General features: G+C 39.4%; 2 protein-coding genes, 1 long non-coding RNA gene and 1 other non-coding gene across 4 annotated transcripts; 2 read left to right on the top strand and 2 right to left on the bottom strand.

The window, feature by feature from the left end:
• Nucleotides 1-3,613: 3,613 nt before the first annotated feature.
• On the top strand, nucleotides 3,614-3,744 carry LOC138122486 (U4 spliceosomal RNA). Its single transcript, XR_011156523.1, has one exon. It is a non-coding gene; the product is annotated as a U4 spliceosomal RNA (small nuclear RNA).
• An 8,495-nt stretch (nucleotides 3,745-12,239) lies between these two features.
• LOC138134095 (uncharacterized) lies at nucleotides 12,240-13,000 on the top strand. The gene is made up of 2 exons (XR_011160634.1): nucleotides 12,240-12,661; nucleotides 12,708-13,000. It is a non-coding gene; the product is annotated as an uncharacterized lncRNA (long non-coding RNA).
• Nucleotides 13,001-14,703: 1,703 nt separating this feature from the next.
• LOC138141225 (RNA-binding protein 25-like) lies at nucleotides 14,704-15,807 on the bottom strand. The gene has a single exon (XM_069061925.1). The coding sequence runs from the start codon at nucleotides 15,805-15,807 to the stop codon at nucleotides 14,704-14,706; it is 1,104 nt and encodes a 367-aa protein (XP_068918026.1).
• A 2,224-nt stretch (nucleotides 15,808-18,031) lies between these two features.
• On the bottom strand, nucleotides 18,032-18,655 carry LOC138141223 (golgin subfamily A member 6-like protein 22). Its single transcript, XM_069061924.1, has one exon. The coding sequence runs from the start codon at nucleotides 18,653-18,655 to the stop codon at nucleotides 18,032-18,034; it is 624 nt and encodes a 207-aa protein (XP_068918025.1).
• Nucleotides 18,656-18,974: the final 319 nt, after the last annotated feature.

Below are 18,974 nucleotides of genomic sequence, written 5' to 3'. Positions count from 1 at the left end.
CTTGTATGTCACTCCTCGTTTCCCTAATTAACTTTTTTTAAAAACATTAAATATAAATATTTACGAGTTAATATTTTGATGCCAAGCTTTTTGAATTATATATTTAAGTTTTAATAAAAAAAAAACAAGAAAACGTGGAGCTTAACGCGGTTTATTCCAAGTTTAATCCCGAAATTTAATACCGCACTTGTTGCAAGTTTCCTCACTATAAATTTGCCTCCAAAAAATCTTAACTGGAGATAGTTTTGTTTGTTCTCGTATTTCGTGTTGTTAAAATTTAAATGTAAGTATCGACGTTAATTTATTTATTTACAACAGGCCCGTGCCGGCCGCTGGCAACACTTTTGCAGCTCCACAAATTGAACGAATTGAAGAGATTGAAATTGTAAAATTATCTGTTATTATTCGGATCCAGCAATAAATTAATTATATTTCCCGATAAAAATTAGCAAAGTCGTTAGCAGCCGGATGCATCGTTTCGCGATCACTTTTTGCCGACTGCAACATTTTGGAATTTTCCCAACAAGTTAAAATAAAACCCTCGTTAGCAGTGAAACAATTATGTATCGTCTTCTCTCGAAATTCTATTCCAGATTAAATTGAATCGCGTTGGATGCACCGCAGCACAACTTGAACTGCAATCAATCGAATTCAATTTGAATTAATGCATGCTAGAATTCAGTTAAAATTGTTGAAGCATCATGGCGTGGTCTTAAAACAGAAGATTTGTTGTGGAGTGGTAGAAATTGTTTGCCAAATAACGCAGCTATCGGTATTGATCGCGTTTTTCACGGTCATCTCCCTCCTTTTAGGGCTAAAATCGTGTAATTGCATTAAAATCGCTTGACGTTGTGTTATAAATATTTCCTCCTGGAAGCGGCAGATTAATTTTTTTCACCCAATAAAAGAAACAATCTCGCGATGCGTCCGTTGCGAAAATACAACATGACTGAATTTATTATGAATTTTTTAATTAAAACAGTTTCCACGGTTCGAGAATATCAAGATATAGGAAAGAAAGTTAATTATCTTGTATTGTGATATCTGGTTACTTCGCGAACCAATTCCCTTTTTAATGGCACAATTAAATGCTAAAGAACCTTGTCGGAGTCGTTCTTTTAAAGGGCTTTGTTTTGTCAAACGCGTCTGGAACATGTTATCTCTGATAACTGAGGCTGGGTCTATATTTACAACAAATTTATCTAATATCCTATGACCGAATATAATTATATTATTAACTAACATTTCTACATTACACAAATATTATTAAATTAACTCACTACTGTAATTTTGTGTTTTGAAAATTTTTCGAGAGATAGGCAACCAATAAAACAACTGTGTACAGCAAGTATACATGGGTGTACGATCAAGCTAAGACAGACATTTCGATAAAACAAGAGGTGAGGAAGCACTCTTGATTTGTTTTCTTGTTGATCAACTTGTATACAGGGTGGTGCACAAAATAAAATTCCAATTGGAATGATAATTGATAACAGGAAAGAACTTCATTTGTAAATAATTTTGACTGTATTTTTTGTATTTGCTCTGTTAAGAGAAACATTCCGTTGTAATGGAAATGTAGATAGCGTTGTTTAAAAATATAAAAATATGTAATTTTTAGAATGGACTTTGTAGTGTACAGTTTGCGTAAATGCAACTTTTTAGTGATGATTCATTTCTGCAGAAATGGTGTAAAAAGTCCGGTCTGCAACTTTTCCATTAGAAAATTATGTGAAACAAATTTATTATATTCCTCCAGGATCCGTACATTCACTATGAAACAAAAGCTAATATTCCGTTGACCTTTCAGCTAACTACGTCGGATTTCAGCAAAACTAGGTCATTAAAACAATCTTATTAGCGCCTCTCTTTTCAGCCAAACGCACACGAGAAAAAGAATGTAATAAACCCAAATAAAATTAATCAGAGATTATAGCCGAGCCCCATCTCATGTTAACGTCGTATTTCCTCTCCCTTAAGAATTTCAAATTTCCTCCTTTGAGTTTTCTTTGTGAATTCATTGATGCGAATATGTATGTGCATATGAAGTAACGATCTGATGAGACGTTGAAATTTTCAATTTACATCACTCGGGCTTGTCTTGTGCCTATCTAATCATCCGACCAACGGATCCCCCTTTTCTCGGATGATCCGAGCCGAAATGCTCACTCAAAAGGTAACGTTTTTATTGTCTTCGAAATTTATCACTCACTAAAACTGCATGCCCGAATATGGCAGACCATGAATCCGACTGGCTATATATCCGACATTGTATGCAAGGGAGGACGTGACTGCGCGCCACATTGTAGGGGCGCAAATCGTGGAAACCCTTAATTAGAGCAATTTTTTGCCTTTCTAACGGTTTTCAGACGCGGCTTAATTTCCGATCGACGTTCAGAGACGGAGATTTATAATCGACAAGAATTCTCTTCGGTAAATATGAATTTGTCTTTTGACAAAAAGACTGAACCCGTATCTTTTTCCTAACAATTTTCCCACACCGAATCAAACTTAAAATTCTTTGATTGAACGAAATCTAAAGGTCACCTGTCACAGATGGAAATAAAATCTTTAGTAATGACGTCATGGTACGATTGTACAATGTACCTATTGTAGATCCTTTCTATTTTCGTCTGCTCAATAATGTCATTGCTATTTTTTGCCTTAACACGCCCAAAGAAATTACTACTTATTGAGAGGAGAACAGATCTACTTAAATAGAATTTATTTTCATTCCTTTATTTCTGGAAGCATATTTTATTCCAAAATTATATTAAAGAAAATTCTAAAACTCAACACCGTTCACGTTGTTTTGACATAATGAGAGGCCACGATTTATTTTTTTAACGTTGGACACACTGTTTGATTTTCGTCACTAAAGTACCTGACATGCGGACCTATCAAAATGAACATAACATGTTGCCGAATTTCCGCAATGTCTCGGTATTCTTCTGTTGCAAACTGATAAAACTGACAACAATGCACTAGACATTGGCGCTATTTATAACCTCAAACTTAGAAAAACATAACCTAATTCAACAGACAACTTTGCTACCAGATTAAATGCAAAATTTCCATCGCCTTCCATTATGCCAAAACAACATGAATGCATTTTAAGTCCAAGATTAAGATATTTTGTAAAAATAGTACATTGTGTGTGTACATTTCTATTGTTCAATTAAATAATTGACATTTAAAAAGTTACTTTGCGAGTAATTAATAAGAAATGCTTTGCTGCAAATGCTAACTGACAAAGTGAAAGAAATCTGTGAACAGAGCTTTATTTATCTTTCTACAACGAAGCCAAAAAAATCGTATGACCTTATCTCTAATTTTAACAACGGAAGTAATAATTTCCTGTCAACAATATGTTGTTTAAGGACATAAGTGGAATCAGGATAGGGCTTCTTGTAGAAGTTGATCTGATGAATGCAAAGGAAAAGGTTATGGTAGTCCTTTGATTGTAACTGACAATTTCAATATTGTTTAAATAAAAAAAAATACATTATCGTGTTCATCTGTTTACGACAAAATCATGAAAGTGACTCGTTTGTTTCTGCTTGCGATAGTAACAGTTTCTATACTTTGTCCACTTGAGCTGTGTAGATAAAGAAAATCTGCGCAGTGGCAATATCGTAACCGATGAGGTTTATCCGAGGTGCGATTATTGCTAGTTGATAAAGAAAATCTTCTTCTGCTTGGTCAGTATTGGACCGGATTAAACAAGGGGACAACTCAAAAGATACACAGTGCATGCAAATAAAACTCCCGCAGGGTCATCAAGACGATTACAGAATCAATACAGGGTGTTTGGTGTTTAAGGTAACAAACGTTTCTGAGATGCCCAGCTGGGTTAAATGAACCACTTTCTTAGTGACATTTTTTCAATTTGCTTTTTTTATTATGCTGAACTAAACTCTGTTTCCACTGTTTGAGAGCCACTGTTTGTATCTGTAATTATTGATACCAAGCTAATAAAGATTTGTAAAGGAAAAACCCTCAGCTGTCGCGTTTATAATTTAGAATTTGGTTGATCTCACACAGTAGTTCTTCAAATGGAAAAAATGAGTACTAGAAAATTATAACACAATAGTAAAAAATATTACTAGAATAAAAGTTTTATTTTGTCTATTTCTTTATAAATGAGAAGTTATACCTTATACCCCAAACACCCTGTATATGATAATCATTATCGCGTGAATCTCAGAATATTGGGTAACTCAAGATTATTTTTCATACAATATGTAATAACTAATGAAAGTTGGAGCCTGTCTGACAGCTGATCAGAAACTGTACACGTGATCAGTATATTGCTTAAATGAACGGAGTATAGTTCGTAAAAATGGTGGAGGTGCCAGGAGAATCTCTTCCAATACCATAAGAATTAATGACAATTTAAAACTAGATTTTATTTAGATCTTGATACATTAGATGCAATACAAAAATCTAAAAAGTACATTTATCATGGTAATTGTTAATATTTTATAAATTGCAGCGACTACAATAATTCTGAATAATAAAAAATGAACTGTAAGAGATCCGGAAAGAAAAATCGGTTGCTCATATTTGTAATAATAACAATAGACAGAATCCTTTCAGCTTTGTCGAAATGATGGATGCACAGCACAATAGTAAATAAATGCATTTCATTGACTTCTCTATCAAATTAAAAATAACTGTAAATTGAATGTGCATCTAGGGTAGAAACAAAAAATGTTGCATCCAGCTAAAATAATAACAGTAACAATTTCTATTATAAAATGGTGGATGTGCCGAAAAAAATATAAAACCTTCATTTAGCTCTGTTTTGTTTACTAAATAATGATTTCAAAACTAGATTCTGCTTTAATTTCAATTTGCTAACAACGAATAACTGAGATGCGTCTGTTTGTAACAGAAATTCTCAATTTGCAAAATATTTAAATTCCGACATTTTTGTATGTGTAAAAAATGGTGGAGGCGCCGGGAAAATCAGACAAAATCATGCTTTGACGCAATAGAAAATGTTCCATTGTAAAACCGTCTTAAATCTCATAACCTATCATCATGTTGTGTGACATTAATTGACATTGATTAATTAATTTTTTGACACATTGTTGACATGGGCATAATCAGGCAGGGATTTTTTTTTAATTTGTGACAATCTAACCAAATTTTGAAATAACATTGACGATCAGAATTTTTTACTCGCGACAGTATGTACTGCCTTCCTTGTTGCTCTGATTTGTTAAAAACAACAATATTTATTTACATTACAAATGCGGTAGGCTACATTTTACAGCGCGAGGTTTTTAGATTGAAACACGACCGCGCAGCGAGTGTTTTAACAAAAACCGAGCGATGTAAAATACCTACCGCATTAGTAATGTATTAATCTTTTTGGCCGACAACTTGTTTTCTCAAATTTGAAATTTGTTGTAACCAATAATTTTGCAAAACCTGTCAAATACTGACATTTGATTAATAAAATACCAAAAAGTTATCTATTATACCGATAACTGATATGCTTACGATTTATACCACAAGATGGCGCCATCAGAATTCACAATTTTTCAGAAGAAAACAATTAAATTGTGTTTATTTTCGAAAACTGAACGGATCAATGGTAGCGGTATCTTGTCTTAATATAAATCGACTTTATTTATGATAAGCTAACAGTTTTTTGGAGGTCCCTGAAAGCTTAAAATTTTCGCGGTATTTTACACACACCGTGCGGTAAAATCACAGATAGTTTGAGTAGTGCGTAAAAATCAAGATACCGTAGCTGTTCAAAATGTGTAAACATGTCATTTAGAGTTGAGGAGGCCAAAAAATACTTTACCTCGTAATTCGTAAATTGTATAGTATGAAGATGTAGAACTCTCTTGAAAGGATATTGCGAAAATTTTATTTTTAATTCACGAAAATAATTATAAATTGTATTATGCAGAAATTAGAAGAATTGGACATCTTAGATCACCATAGAGAAATTATAGTAAAAATTTGGAAAACAAACCTGGATACTAGGGGCATCCGTATCCAGGTTTGCTTTGCAAATGTATTGTGGGTTGCATTTTCAATTCCGTCGGGCTCATTACCACTCGTGAAATACCCTGTATGTGTAGCCAACTACTAAATGAAAATTTAACAAACAGCTAAAAATGTAATAGAAATAATATTTGATGAGGACGTTGCACGCTGGCACATTCGCCACCCTCTCACAAGTCCCCGGTTATTAGAGAATCTGGCAAACTCTCTCCCGTATCGGCTTTCCTAGCAAAAATAGGATCCGTTTTCCATTTTGTAAATTGTCCCGAGTACTTGAACCTCAGTTATTATTAATGACTTTCTTATTTTTCAGGCCGAAACTTTCCAAATTACCTTATTGATATTGGCACTTGAGTTCGGAAGCAAAAACTTGGACGTTATACCTAACCAGAGAGGTTCTTCGCCTTGCATGAAGCTTACCTATCGACATTTTTATTGAAATTGATGTCTGCGTTGAATGGATATTTCGAGGTTTCCTTGATCCCTCACTTTCTTTCTTCGATTACACGATATTGTGGCTGCTCTTAGGGAGCACATTCGCCGCCTCCGAACTGTTGTTTCAAAGTGTGACGTGATCTTTTTCGGGCTCGATTTTCGAATTGCCTCTTCCGACAAAACTAACAACGCATTAATGAAACGTTTCACCAGTACAGGTGGTTAATTGAGCGTATTCAGGCCGTGATGAGACCAATTTATTCCGGCGATAACCCCGGGCGATTCGGATTTGCCAAGATTATTATTGGGAGGACGATATTAGGATGGTATTGTTAATCCAACAAATAGAACACACTTAATGTAGTTCGTCTTGAACCGCACAAACTTTGGCATAAACTGAAATGTAACCGTTCTGTAAGTTTATAATTTAATTTAAATGTTTGTTAAAGCTTATATATACGTCAGAAGCATCACCGAGCGAGTTAACACCGAAATAATTATTGTCGGAAATATTATTATAAACAGTAATGTTATATCTTAGGCATAAGATTTCACAACTCTCCTAAATGAGAAAAGTTAGCCGCCTCTGTTGTGTACTCGAGTAAACAATTTCAACCTTACTTATTTCGTCTAATTATTTAAGCTATAAATTAAATTTGTATTCGTAACGCCAACTCCTAAGAAACAATTCGTTTTTTTGTTTCTACGATTTTATGATAAATTTAACCAACGACACTACATTTTGTTGCAAGCATTGTCTCCGCGCACCTTAATTATCTTTCAGACAAGGAGGATCTGTTTTTCGCTTGAGACACAAAAGAAATTTACCTGAATGAAGTGTTTTCTTAGAACAAACGAATAAAATAGTCTTTTACTCGAATGGAAGTAGATGAATCAACGTCGAGTTGCTTAAAAATAACAATCCTCTATTTAATTTGCCAAGAACGTGAAAAGAAAATTCCGGAGGCTAAATATGCGGTAAAAAATTACAAAATGATACAATGCAAATAGAACAAAAAATGATTCAAAAAGGCTTGTTTCTTAGGCTTGTTTTGGCTAGAAAAAAAAACATGCTTCGCTGAAATAATGTACAATTTGTGTTTATTAATGTAGATTGGGTCGTATTTCTGGAAACTAATTTATACTTTTGCTTGTGGAAATAAAAATAGAAAAAAGTAAAACCAACATAAAAAAATTTAGGAATCAATTTCTAAATTAATTATAATAAATTAATAATGAACAACCTCCTGTCTGGATGTCATGAAAAAAGTTGGCGTATAGCAATAGTAATTTGTATCACAAGGCTAGAAACTGCGAGCACGGTTTGTGGGCAGAGGCGCCTGCCGAGGCGCCACAAGTGAGAGCACTTGCAAAACAGTTTTTGGCCCTGTAATACACACAAAAATTTCAGCCGACAATTTATTTAAAGCAAAAGATAATAATTTTTGTTAAAATATTACCAAATAGGGAATTTATTTTTCTTCCATTGGCAACATAAAAAATCCAAGGAGCGACTATGACACCACAAATTCAATCAATTCCTTAAATATTCAAAACCATCGCCGTCCCCTGTGTTATTCCTAACCCGTCGCCAGTTATCCATGAGGGTTGTAGACCTGGTGGCCGCCCGCCCGTAAGTCTGATAACCCCCTCGGCCTCTACTGATTTAACACGCAATGTACAGCTTGCAATAAAAAAATATTATACACTTAAATAATTGCACGAAAATTCCACATGACATTGACAGTGTTGCCAACCTAAAATATTTCATTAAAAATTCCTGTTTCGATTTTCTTGCCAATCTAGTGATCACAATGACAGCAGAAACTCCAGATAAAAGTGTGTTTCTTCTGCTTTTAAAAACTTTGCAAGGCCGCACAAGAAGCTGACATAATGTAATGTAAAAAGAGCCATGTCAAGTGGTGAAAGGTGGCCGCAGGTGCATTATGCCGAGTACTTCCCGACCCCGTCGTCCACATTTGTCATCTCTCGCAGTTCTTAGATGTTAAGATTAAGGTTATTGGAGTTTGGGCGTCGCGAACCCGGGTCGAACGTCGGCCATCTCAAGTCTCTCCAGTATCAATTCCCGTAGTCAGCGGTTTTCGAATTGGTCAAATTAGGAGGGGTTGTGTCCATTCCGGACCCGGATTCAGTCACTTGTCACAGGCCTCTATGAAATATGTTCGCGCTGGTGCAGCACATGTGTCGCCCCCGTACGAACTACATCGACGATGACATCTTAGTTTATTTTTCCCCACTTGAAGATGGTGAAATGGCTTGTCGGCGCGACGAGATGTGATAAATGTGCAGCGTTCGCGTTTCCGGCATGCACGCCTGGAATTAGCGCTCCCCGGAAGAGGCCACCGGACCTTATTTACGAGTTGTTTGCGTATGCGGCGCATATCAATAACCGACACTCGTATAAAATCACGTAAGCTGTGACAATTCTCGCGCTATAAAACGCAGACGGGGCTACTCGGACATAAACAGGCGAGATATGGACCAAGTTTCCAAATAAAAGATAAGGACTCTTCCTGGTCGGCCCTCCAAACTTGGACAGCTTTCCGCTCCCTTCTTGTCTCGCTCGAACTTTGAATATGAGATTTTTTAATAACAGACGTATGGGAACTTGTCAGGCTGCCGGAAAGACAAGTTTCAAATTGTAATATATGTCGCCCTCCACTGAATTCCGAATCAACGAATAAGATTACTTCTCGATCGAGGCACACGGAAATGGACTCAAAATTTCAAAACTCTTACTAAACTTAAGACAGTTTTGTTGATTTATTTATTTTATTTGAAAACTGCATGTACAAAATAATTATTTGTGTATCAAGACCAAAAAGTGCATATTTTTCGTCCGAGTCTGGGTTTTCAGGCCGAGGCGCAGCCGAGGCTGAACAGGGAAAGACGAAAGGCACTTTTTGGCAGAGGCGCATATTACATTTTTTAAGCGACTGCAGACATCATTTGCAAAATTTGCAATACAATTAAAAAAAAAAACATAATTTATTGTGACAGGACAATTATCGGATTTGTCGGTTTCGTTCCTAAGTTACCAAACAGACCAACAGATGGCGCCACGGTCAGCGACCGAAAAAATGCGTCCGAAAAAGTGCGTCCAAAAAAGAATTACTTTTTAACAACTTTTCTAAATCATTCTCTAATGGTCTAATGTTTGTTTTAACGCCCCGAAACGTAAGAGCCGCCGAAACCAGACGCGGCGACCACCGAGAGCCACCTAGTGGTCCTCCTAAGCACCCCCGCTCATTTCCGCCTCGACCTAACTCAGGAAAACTATTACCACCCTCGACACCCCTCCCAATATTTATAATTCCTCGTTTCCCAAAACTCCCCCCTTGACATCTTGCCCGTTAGTTCCAGATCAGCGCCGTGGCTCTCTAAAATTCTTATCAATTCTGCCAACAGAAGAGACCAGAGCGTCGTAACCTGCTCTGTAACCCCCGACGTAACATCTTTGAATTGTGAACCGGATCCGGCGATAAAAATTCCGCCCCGCACCGTTCAATTTTCCTAAGCTGTATCGAACAAGTACCCGGAATCGTATTATTTCAATCCCGGAGGTTAATTTAGTTCGAATGTGTATTCTGTTGCGCCCCAGCTGGTTAGTTCTGAGACTTGCAACGAACTTAAAGTTAAGTTTCATAACTTCACGACGACGGATCGGAGGCGCTTCTTAATAGGCAGAAGAGGCCGGAAATGATCGCCTGTGGGGCTCTAATTATTTCCGGGTGCCTTCTGCCTTCCGCTCTGCGATCGTCGCTGCATTATTCCGCCCCTAGAAACAAAAATGCGGGGATGCAAATTGGCGCGGGGGGGGGGCGTAATCAGGTGAGAGGGATCGTGCACCCCCGAATAGTTCTGGGGGTTGCGGAATTCCACATATTATTAATTGTTTTTAGCGGGCGCCGGCGTGCAAGCGAATTGAGTCCTGGGGGTGGCGGAATGCGGGGATTTAATATCAAGTGGTCGGGTGGATGTAGGTGTGTGTAGTGGTAGTAATGAGTAAATACCGGGGTGTCCCCTATTATGCCAGGTATGCGGGTTGCTATGCGATCTTTTGTCGGTTCTTTCTCCGCTTATCGGTTGCGAATCGCGATTTAATAAAGAGGCCGCGGGGGCGGCGAAAAAACAATCCCGCCGACTGTGACGGCCTCCGTATAGGGAGCAGTGCCAAGATTAATCGCTGTTTATTTTAAAAATTTACCAACTTGCCAGCGCACAAAAAATTACAGTTTCCGCGACTTTGTCATTTAAATGCTTTCCGCCGGGGTTCCTAGAGGAACGCGACTTTTATGATAGTTTCGGGATTTATTGTAAATATCGTTATTATCGGCGGCGTTTTTTACTTTAATATGTGAGGTCCCGACCACCGACAGCCGGTAATATACGATTTTATTATACTAATGCATGGAGGGGGGGAGGAGTATAACGATCAACTCGACATTTATTACCAATAGGAATTGATATATTCCAAGGGGATCGAATCCTACACTGTTCTATATCCCGAATATTTATCCACGCTAATTCGACAAATGATCCCAAACGAGTCGCGAGGAGGGTGTTTACGTTTCCCGACATTGTTGCTTCGCGAAATTAATAAACGCAAAAATAAAAACAATATTTGGACAAGGGGTGCAGCCACTCACATCCCCCACAACACCTGTCAATAAACAATTCACATCTCTGCAGCGAATCGACCAATAAATGACTCAGCACTTTAACACCACCCTCACAAAACAACCCCTGAAATCTTCATTGAAATAGCTTTCCAGTAAATAATTTTAAAAATTAATGATTTTTTATTTTTTTGTTTTCACACTTTTTATACAGGGTGTTTTTGAAATGCGTGCCCAAATTTTAATAACGAGCTACTGGCTTCATGTAGAACTCGGAAAAAATATTTAAAAAATTCTATGTCAAAAAATAAAATGACATTTATTTTTTGAGCTACAATTTTTTTAAATTGCTTTTAGTTTTCTACGTTGTCCTACAACCTCGTAGGTAAAATTTGGGCACATTTTAAAAATACACCCTGTATATCATGTTTTATAAAATGTACGCCAATGCGAAGTAACCTATAGAAAATATGCTTTAAAACAAGGAAACCGCATTGGTGATATATTTTTGTAAAGACTCCCCCTATATTTTTTATTTTATTTTTTCGAGATTCCTGAGATTTTTCCCTACAAGACCCCCGACTTGGAATACGTTAATTTTGCGACACCCTGTATATTTCTTACTCCTTTCATTTTATTTTCCTGTTTCGTTTGATTAAGTGGAACAGCTTCTCCATATCTTTTTATTTTAATTTAATTCAACTTACTTGATACATTTGATTTCATTAAAAAACAAACTCACTTATTATTATTATTATTGAAAGCTCAGTTTATTTTTCATTGTAGCATTTCTATATTTCGAACGAGCACCAACAAGCAGTTGTAACAACACAACTACAGCCTTGAGCAATTTATGGAAGCAATTCCTGCAAAAGCTCCCTGCAAGTTTAGCTTACTTAATACGAGCTTTGGCACTCGTTTAACGGACGTATTTGCATCGATCAATTGTCGAAAATCAAGCAAAAGCTCTCACGGGAGCAATTCATATTTACGTGTGCGTAAAAGCTCGCACACATCGTCTTAATATACGCCCCCTAAAGCGCATAAATTCCCTCAAAATTGGTTTATAAATAAAACAGTAGTAATTTTTTGACACGGTGTATATGTTAGCAATCTGCGACGTGCTGTATAAATTGTGCGGCAGGAAAGCTGTTGTGCGGAGGCCCCGAGCTTAATTGTCCTGCGAAAATAGGACGAAATTGGAAAATCCAGTTTGCACGTCTATGACGTCTCGTCTTCGATTTCCGCATATTGAGCAAAGATATTCAGGAAATTTTCGCCATATCCTACAGGATATTTATCCTTATCTTGCGCTGATGGGCGAATATTTCGCGGAGCGCGGCAATTTACGGCCTCGGAGAAATGGAGAAAACTCGCCTCACAACAGCCAATTTTCCTGTCAAAAATTAATCTGTCATGAATAGTTGCCTGGGACAATTAAATTATTTTGATTTTGTCAAAATTGTCCAGTTTTCGAGTCTAGAAAAATGTCGGAAATCAGAACGATTCACGCTTCTTCGTGCGGAGACTTCAGTGATGAACAGGATGAGGCCAAAAATGTAAGAGATCTAGACTTTGGGACACTTCTTCACTGCCTCTTTCTAGGAGGTGTTTGCGACGAAGTCCTGCGACCTCGCAAAGCTACGATTCATGCCGAAATCGTCGATCGAAAAAACTCTGACAGACTGGCGAAGCGAGCAACTCCAGAAGATCGAAGAAGAGCTTCAGCTGCTTCACGTGATCGAGAAGATGATGAAGCAGTCGGACTCCGTGAATTTCGAGGGTTTCACCGACGAGAAGAAATTTGCCGATTTGATCCGAAACGCCAAGAACAAGTCCTCATCATTGTTCCTGAATGTTCCCTGTTCTTCCGGTAAATAAACGGCAAGTTTGCACTTGTTGTGTGTTTCACCTCACCTTGATAAATATTTATGGTGGCCCGACAAGAGTAAACAAGAAGCGAATCGGAGTCGTTGCTATGATTTCACTTCGGCAACTTTTATTAGTTGGTCTATCGGTTCGGTCGCGTCTTTTTGCGCCCCTTCACCTCTGAAATTTGCAATAGCGCTACGACTTTTGCATACATAACGCATTCTCCGGAAGCGGGTCTCGAAGGAGTTGCGGCTCGTCTTGCGAGCTTCCGGTTCCTGTAATTATTAGCGGGCGGGGCTTTCCAGGTGCACCATTAAGCTGCCACAAATCGTTAGAATTGCCACGAGGACGTATTAATAAAGTAAACTGTAAATGTGCACAAGAAGTGAGACATAATCAGGCAAAGACAATTTAATAAGAGCCTGGGCTGCACTCGAATGGAACTGGAGCAGCGAACCGCTCACACAGCTCCCTCATTAACTCGGAAAAAAGTTAAGCAGAAAAAGAAGACGTCTCTGAATGCCAGCAACACTGCAAATCGATAGAGAGAGCGCCGATCGGGACTATCGGAGATGGGTGCAGGAAATTATTGCGCCTGGGTTGAACGACTAATTAATAAAAAGCAAAACAGTCAGGATGTGGCAAGATCTTACACGTGCAGGATCTTATCAGCGCGTTGCAGGAGCGGACAGATAATTGGATCAATTCACAAAGAAACTTGATCTCAAATGCATAAGAAATATTTGTAATCTATTTGTCCCACACGATTTTTGGTATTTTAAACAATTTGTAGCTTGCGCATGCAAATTGATTCTTCCCACGTTGCAGCTCCTGCAACAGTGTCTCGCACCGTGCAGGAAAAACAGGGGGTGTCGAGCTGAGAACGGTAATAAAATTGTAAAAAGGGGATGACTGGTGAATTTCATGACGACATGAAGACAACATTAGGGGGGGTCTCCTGTATGTTATGATATCCGTTGCGAGATGAGCAAGGAACAGTTTTAATAGATTTTCTGCAAGGGGGAGACAGAGGGGTTTGTTTGGTTAAATTGACAATTGAAGCGTGAAAAGATATAAAAACTTTGAGGGTATTGTAGTAAGTATTGCGTTGCAGTGACTATATTGGTCAAACAAGCTTTCAACTAGCACTGTATGGTCCTGATCTGAGTCCTTGCGATTACTTATACAGGGTAATTCACGAGGAATAACGACCCTAACCAACCACTCGATGCAACCAACATTACACTTTCGCAAATTACTCTTTGAAACTTTTTAAAAGAATCACAATTTGGATCCACGATGCCTATGAATCATTATCATTGTCATTTTTTGACAACAATAGAGAGGATCTCTAACATCGAATAACTTATGGCCCCTACAACTACGTTATGGTACCGACATCGTGGCCCAAACATGACATTTAAAGTAACCAGCAGTGTATAATTGGTTGCATATACAATGTGCATTTAAAAAAAAAAAATTATTATGGCCTCTACAACTATGGTGTATGTAAATAAAGCAATTCATAGAGACGCTACCATAACAAGTACTTGCCTTAATAGTTGTTGTTTGTTTCTGTAAGTTTGTTATGTGGTCTTATTAGTTCATCAACTACTTTAATTTATTTTACCCTACGGGCTTTAAAGGATTCCTATACTTTACAGTTCTAAATAAACTTACAATTCCAAAATCATTCTTTTTTCTTTTTTAAATTAACCTACATTTTCTTTTATTCCCCACCCCTCTCCTTCTCTATCCTTTCCCTCCTCTTCCATACCTCTTTCATCCATCCTATCTCTCTTCCGTCTTCGTTCAGTATTTCTCCCCGTTCCTTTTCCTCCCTTTCTCTCATTTCACCGCATCCTCTCCACATGTGCTCGATCGTCTCTCTCTCTTCACGGCACATCCTGCACATTCTTTCCTCCTCCTCCATCCAGTACTTGTTTTCTCTCTCTTCGTTCCCACATCTAAATCTCGCCATCATTTTCCTTTCTTTCGTGCTCTCTCTCCCCAGATACACCGGAACATCCTCTGTCACGCACCTTTCATACTCCCTGTTGTACCCCGCTTCTCTGATTCTCTCCCTTCTCTCCTGCTTGTCCGTATCTCTGTCCCTCTCGCTCAGCTCCGCACACATCCATCTTCCTTCCGCTCTCATTCTTTCCACTTCCTCGCTGGCATACCCGTTCCTCCTACAGTACTTCTCTCTCTCCTTCTCATCCGCGTTCTTTTTCTTTTCTCTATAGCACTCAGTCAGTATCCTGCATTCTTCCCTTCCGCCCATTCTGTCCTCGAACTTTGCCGCTCTCTTTCCCGCTTTTACTCTCAGCTTGCTCCTCTTGCACTCTTCCCTCACTATGTACCCTGGTGTTTCTCTGTCCACTCCCAGCACCCATCTCAAATATTTCTCTTGCACCCTCTCCACCTCCTCCCGTTCCTTCCATCCCCATATCTCTGCTCCGTACATCAGCACGCTCTCCACCATGGTCTCAAACATCATCATTCTCCTCCCGAACTCGCCTCCCCACATTCTCTCTCCTATTCCCCACACACATCCAACTACCTTGTTCGCCTTCCTCACTACCTCTCTCACTTGCGCTCTGACTGTGGCTCTCTCGTTGAAGGTGTAGCCCAGGTACTTAAACTCGCTCACTCTTTCTATCTTGCTTTCTTCCCACTTCCACTCGCTCTCCTCATTCTTCCTCTTTCTCTTGCTGAACACCATCATTTTCGTCTTCTCTACATTCACTTCCAGCTTTTTCTTTCTCACATACTTTTCCAGGTTCCTCATCATTTCTTTCATCTCTCTCTCACTCTTTGCCACAATCACCATGTCGTCCGCAAACGCCAGGCTCCATACTTTCTCCCTACCCACTACAACCCCCCCCCCGCCTGCGCTTTCTTCAACATTTCGTCCACATCCGCTACGTATATCGTGAACAGCAGGGGACTGAGCGGGCAGCCCTGTCTCACTCCCTTTGTTGTCTCAAACCATTCGCCCTCTTTCTCTCCCACCTTCACCTTGTTCGTCGTTCTCGCATATATCTCCTCGACCTTCCGCACCAGCCATTCACTTATTCCTCTTTCTCTCATACATTCAAACATTTTCACTCTGTCAACCTTGTCGAACGCCGCCTTGAAGTCTATGAACAATGCGTACATCCTCCCCCCTTTCTTCCTCAATTCGTTCCTTGCTAAATGGTCCAGGATGTACACATTGTCCACAGTACCCCTTCCCTTTCTGAACCCTGCCTGACTATCCGGCAACACTCCCTTTTCCTCGATTTCCCTCTTCATCCTTTCGCTCAAAACAGACGCATACAACTTATACCCCGTGTTCAGGAGAGTTATTCCTCGGTAGTTTTCCGCTCTATTTTTCTCGCCTTTTTTAAAAATTGGGCAGATTACGCCTTCTCTCCAGTCCTCCGGGAATCCCTCTCCTCTCCATACCCCATTCATCAGTTCCACCATTCTCTCTACCATTCTTTCAGTCCCATACATCCACGCTTCATTTTGCACCCCGTCCCATCCCGGTGCCTTTCTCTTTTTCAAGTATCTTATGTGTCTTCCCACCTCCTCCGCTGTGATTTCTGTTTCCTCCATCACCGTCTGCTTCTCTTTCCTTTGTGTTCCCACCTTTCCTTCTTCTTTCCTCCCTTCCAGCAGTCTCATGAAGTACTCTTCCCATTCTTGTATTGTTATTTTCTCGCTCACAGGTTCCTTTTTCTTCCTCTCTCTGTTTATGTATTTCCACACCTCCCTCTCTGTTCTTATTTCTTTTATCTCTTTCTCCTCCCTTTCCCTCTTCTGCTTCTTCTTCTCTCTACATCTCTCTCTGTATCTTCTTTTCGCTTCTAGGAATCTGCTTCTGTCAATTTCGTTCCTCCTCCATCCTCTCAGCGCCTTTACCACTTCCCTCTTTGCTTGCTCACATTCTCTGTCCCACCATCCATTTTTCTTTCCTGCCCCTTTCGCTCCCCTTACTATCACCTCCTTTTTCTTCGTCGCTTTCTCGATCACTTCCTTTAGCTCTGTCACCATCTTCTCTATTTCCTGCTCCTTGAATGTTGCTTCCTCCAGTCTCCTCCTGTACTCTCTCACTCCATGTTCACTCCACACTTTTACTATCACCTTCTTCTCCTCCTCTCTCATTTCTCCCTTTTCCTTTTCTTCTTGGTTCGTTCCCTCTATGGTAATTTCTAGAGGGAGATGGTCGGAGTCCACTCTTTCTCCCACTTTGAACTCTTTCACTCTCTCCCATGCTGCCTCATTTACTATTGCGTAGTCTATGACTGTTTCCCCCCTGCTGCCTACATATGTCACTTCCCCTTCCTCATCCCCTCGTTTATTCCCGTTCAGCACTTCCCATCCATTTTCTTCTATCCACTCTATCAGCCTCTTCCCCTCTGCATTTTCCACTTTGTCTTTCGTTTTTCTTCTCCCATCCCCTTTCTCTTCTTCCCAATTTCTGGCTCCTCTCTCTCCAATTCTCCCGTTAAAATCACCCCCTAACAGCATGCATTCTTCCCTGTCCATCTTCATTGTGTTCTCGACCCGTCTTGTTGTTTTCCTCATCTCCTTGCTATATACTGTTGCTATTTTCCACCATTCGTTATCTATATGAACGTTTCTTTCCATGTATCCCTCTTCTTCCCCCTTTTCTTTTTGTTTCTCTTCAATTCCCAACTTCACCCCTGTTATTATTCCCCCTGCAGCTCTTCCTCTTTTTCTTTCTCTTTTTGCCCATTGTCCTTCCCATTTATATTGTTTCGGTAGCGTCTTTTCTACTTTTTCCCAGCTCTGTTTCTCCACCCACGTCTCCACCAGTCCCACTACCTCGAATTGTCGTACATAGTCCCAAAATTCATCCCCTCTTTTTCTTAATCCCGCTACGTTCCAATATAATATTTTTGCTCCTTTCCTCCCTTTCGTACCTTGTTTCTCTTGTTCCCCTTTGTGCTTTCCTTTCGTTTTCCCTTTTTTTTGTCCATCTACCCTTTTCTTTATCCTTTGTCCATTTCCGTTGTCTCCCTTTCCTCCATCTCCTCTTCCTACATCTACTGAAAAACCTCCAGTCTCCCCTTTTCTTCATTCCATCTCATCTGCACCCCCTCTATAGTTATTTTCATGTACCCAACTTTTAGATCTTTCCCTTGTGTCCTTTCTTCTCTGGCGATGGCTCGTATTTTTTTCTGTATTTCCCTTTCCTTCTTTGTGAGGTCGTTGTCAATAAATATTTTCTCTGTTGCCCTATTTCCTCTCAATTTTCCTTTCTGCTTCATTACCTTCTCTTTCCCACTCCACTCTTCCATTTGCACTAGTATTTGGTCCTTGTTTATGTTGTAGCAATCTTTAACTTTCGCTTCCCCTATGTTTTCTTTTATAAACTTTTCTACTTCCTCTCTGCTCTGTTGCTTGCTACTTCCCTCACTTCTCCATCCCGTTATCACTATGTTATTTTTCCTTCTTCTTCTTTCTTCATTCTCCATCTTCGTTTCCAGCCATGCTACTCTCTCAGACATGCTGTTTTTCTCCTCCTCCCATTTCTTTTCTTTATTCTTAAATTCTTCCCTTAGTTGTTCTATTTCTCTCTTGACATCTTGATTCTCTTTTCTCAGCTCCTTTATTTCCTCTGTAATTTCCCTTTTCACTTCCTCCAGCTTTTCCAATATCTTTTCCATTTCCCTGCCTAATTTCTTCTCCACTTCCGGTGACCTTGCGGTTTTTTTACTTGTCCCAAATACCTCTTCCTCCTCCTCCTCTTCTTGTCTTCCTGTCTTCCCTTTTCCCGTTCTTTTCCTTTTTTTCTTGTCTTCCTGGGACGCCTCCCCCCTTCCTTGGCTAAAAGAACGGTTTCTGCTTCCCTCGCTCATAGGCTTGCTCTTTACCTCCTAGATGTCGCCGTTTTATGTCGCCGTTTTCCGTTTGTTTAACCTTCTCTTCTTGGGTGTTTCCTTCCTCCCCACACCGCTCCGCCTCTTCCTACCTTGCTTCGCTGAT

This window comes from Tenebrio molitor, chromosome 1, assembly GCF_963966145.1.
Source record: "Tenebrio molitor chromosome 1, icTenMoli1.1, whole genome shotgun sequence".
Lineage (NCBI taxonomy): Eukaryota > Metazoa > Arthropoda > Insecta > Coleoptera > Tenebrionidae > Tenebrio > Tenebrio molitor.
The sequence above is the reverse complement of the archived record's forward strand: the minus strand, read 5'-3'. Positions and strand labels throughout refer to the sequence as shown.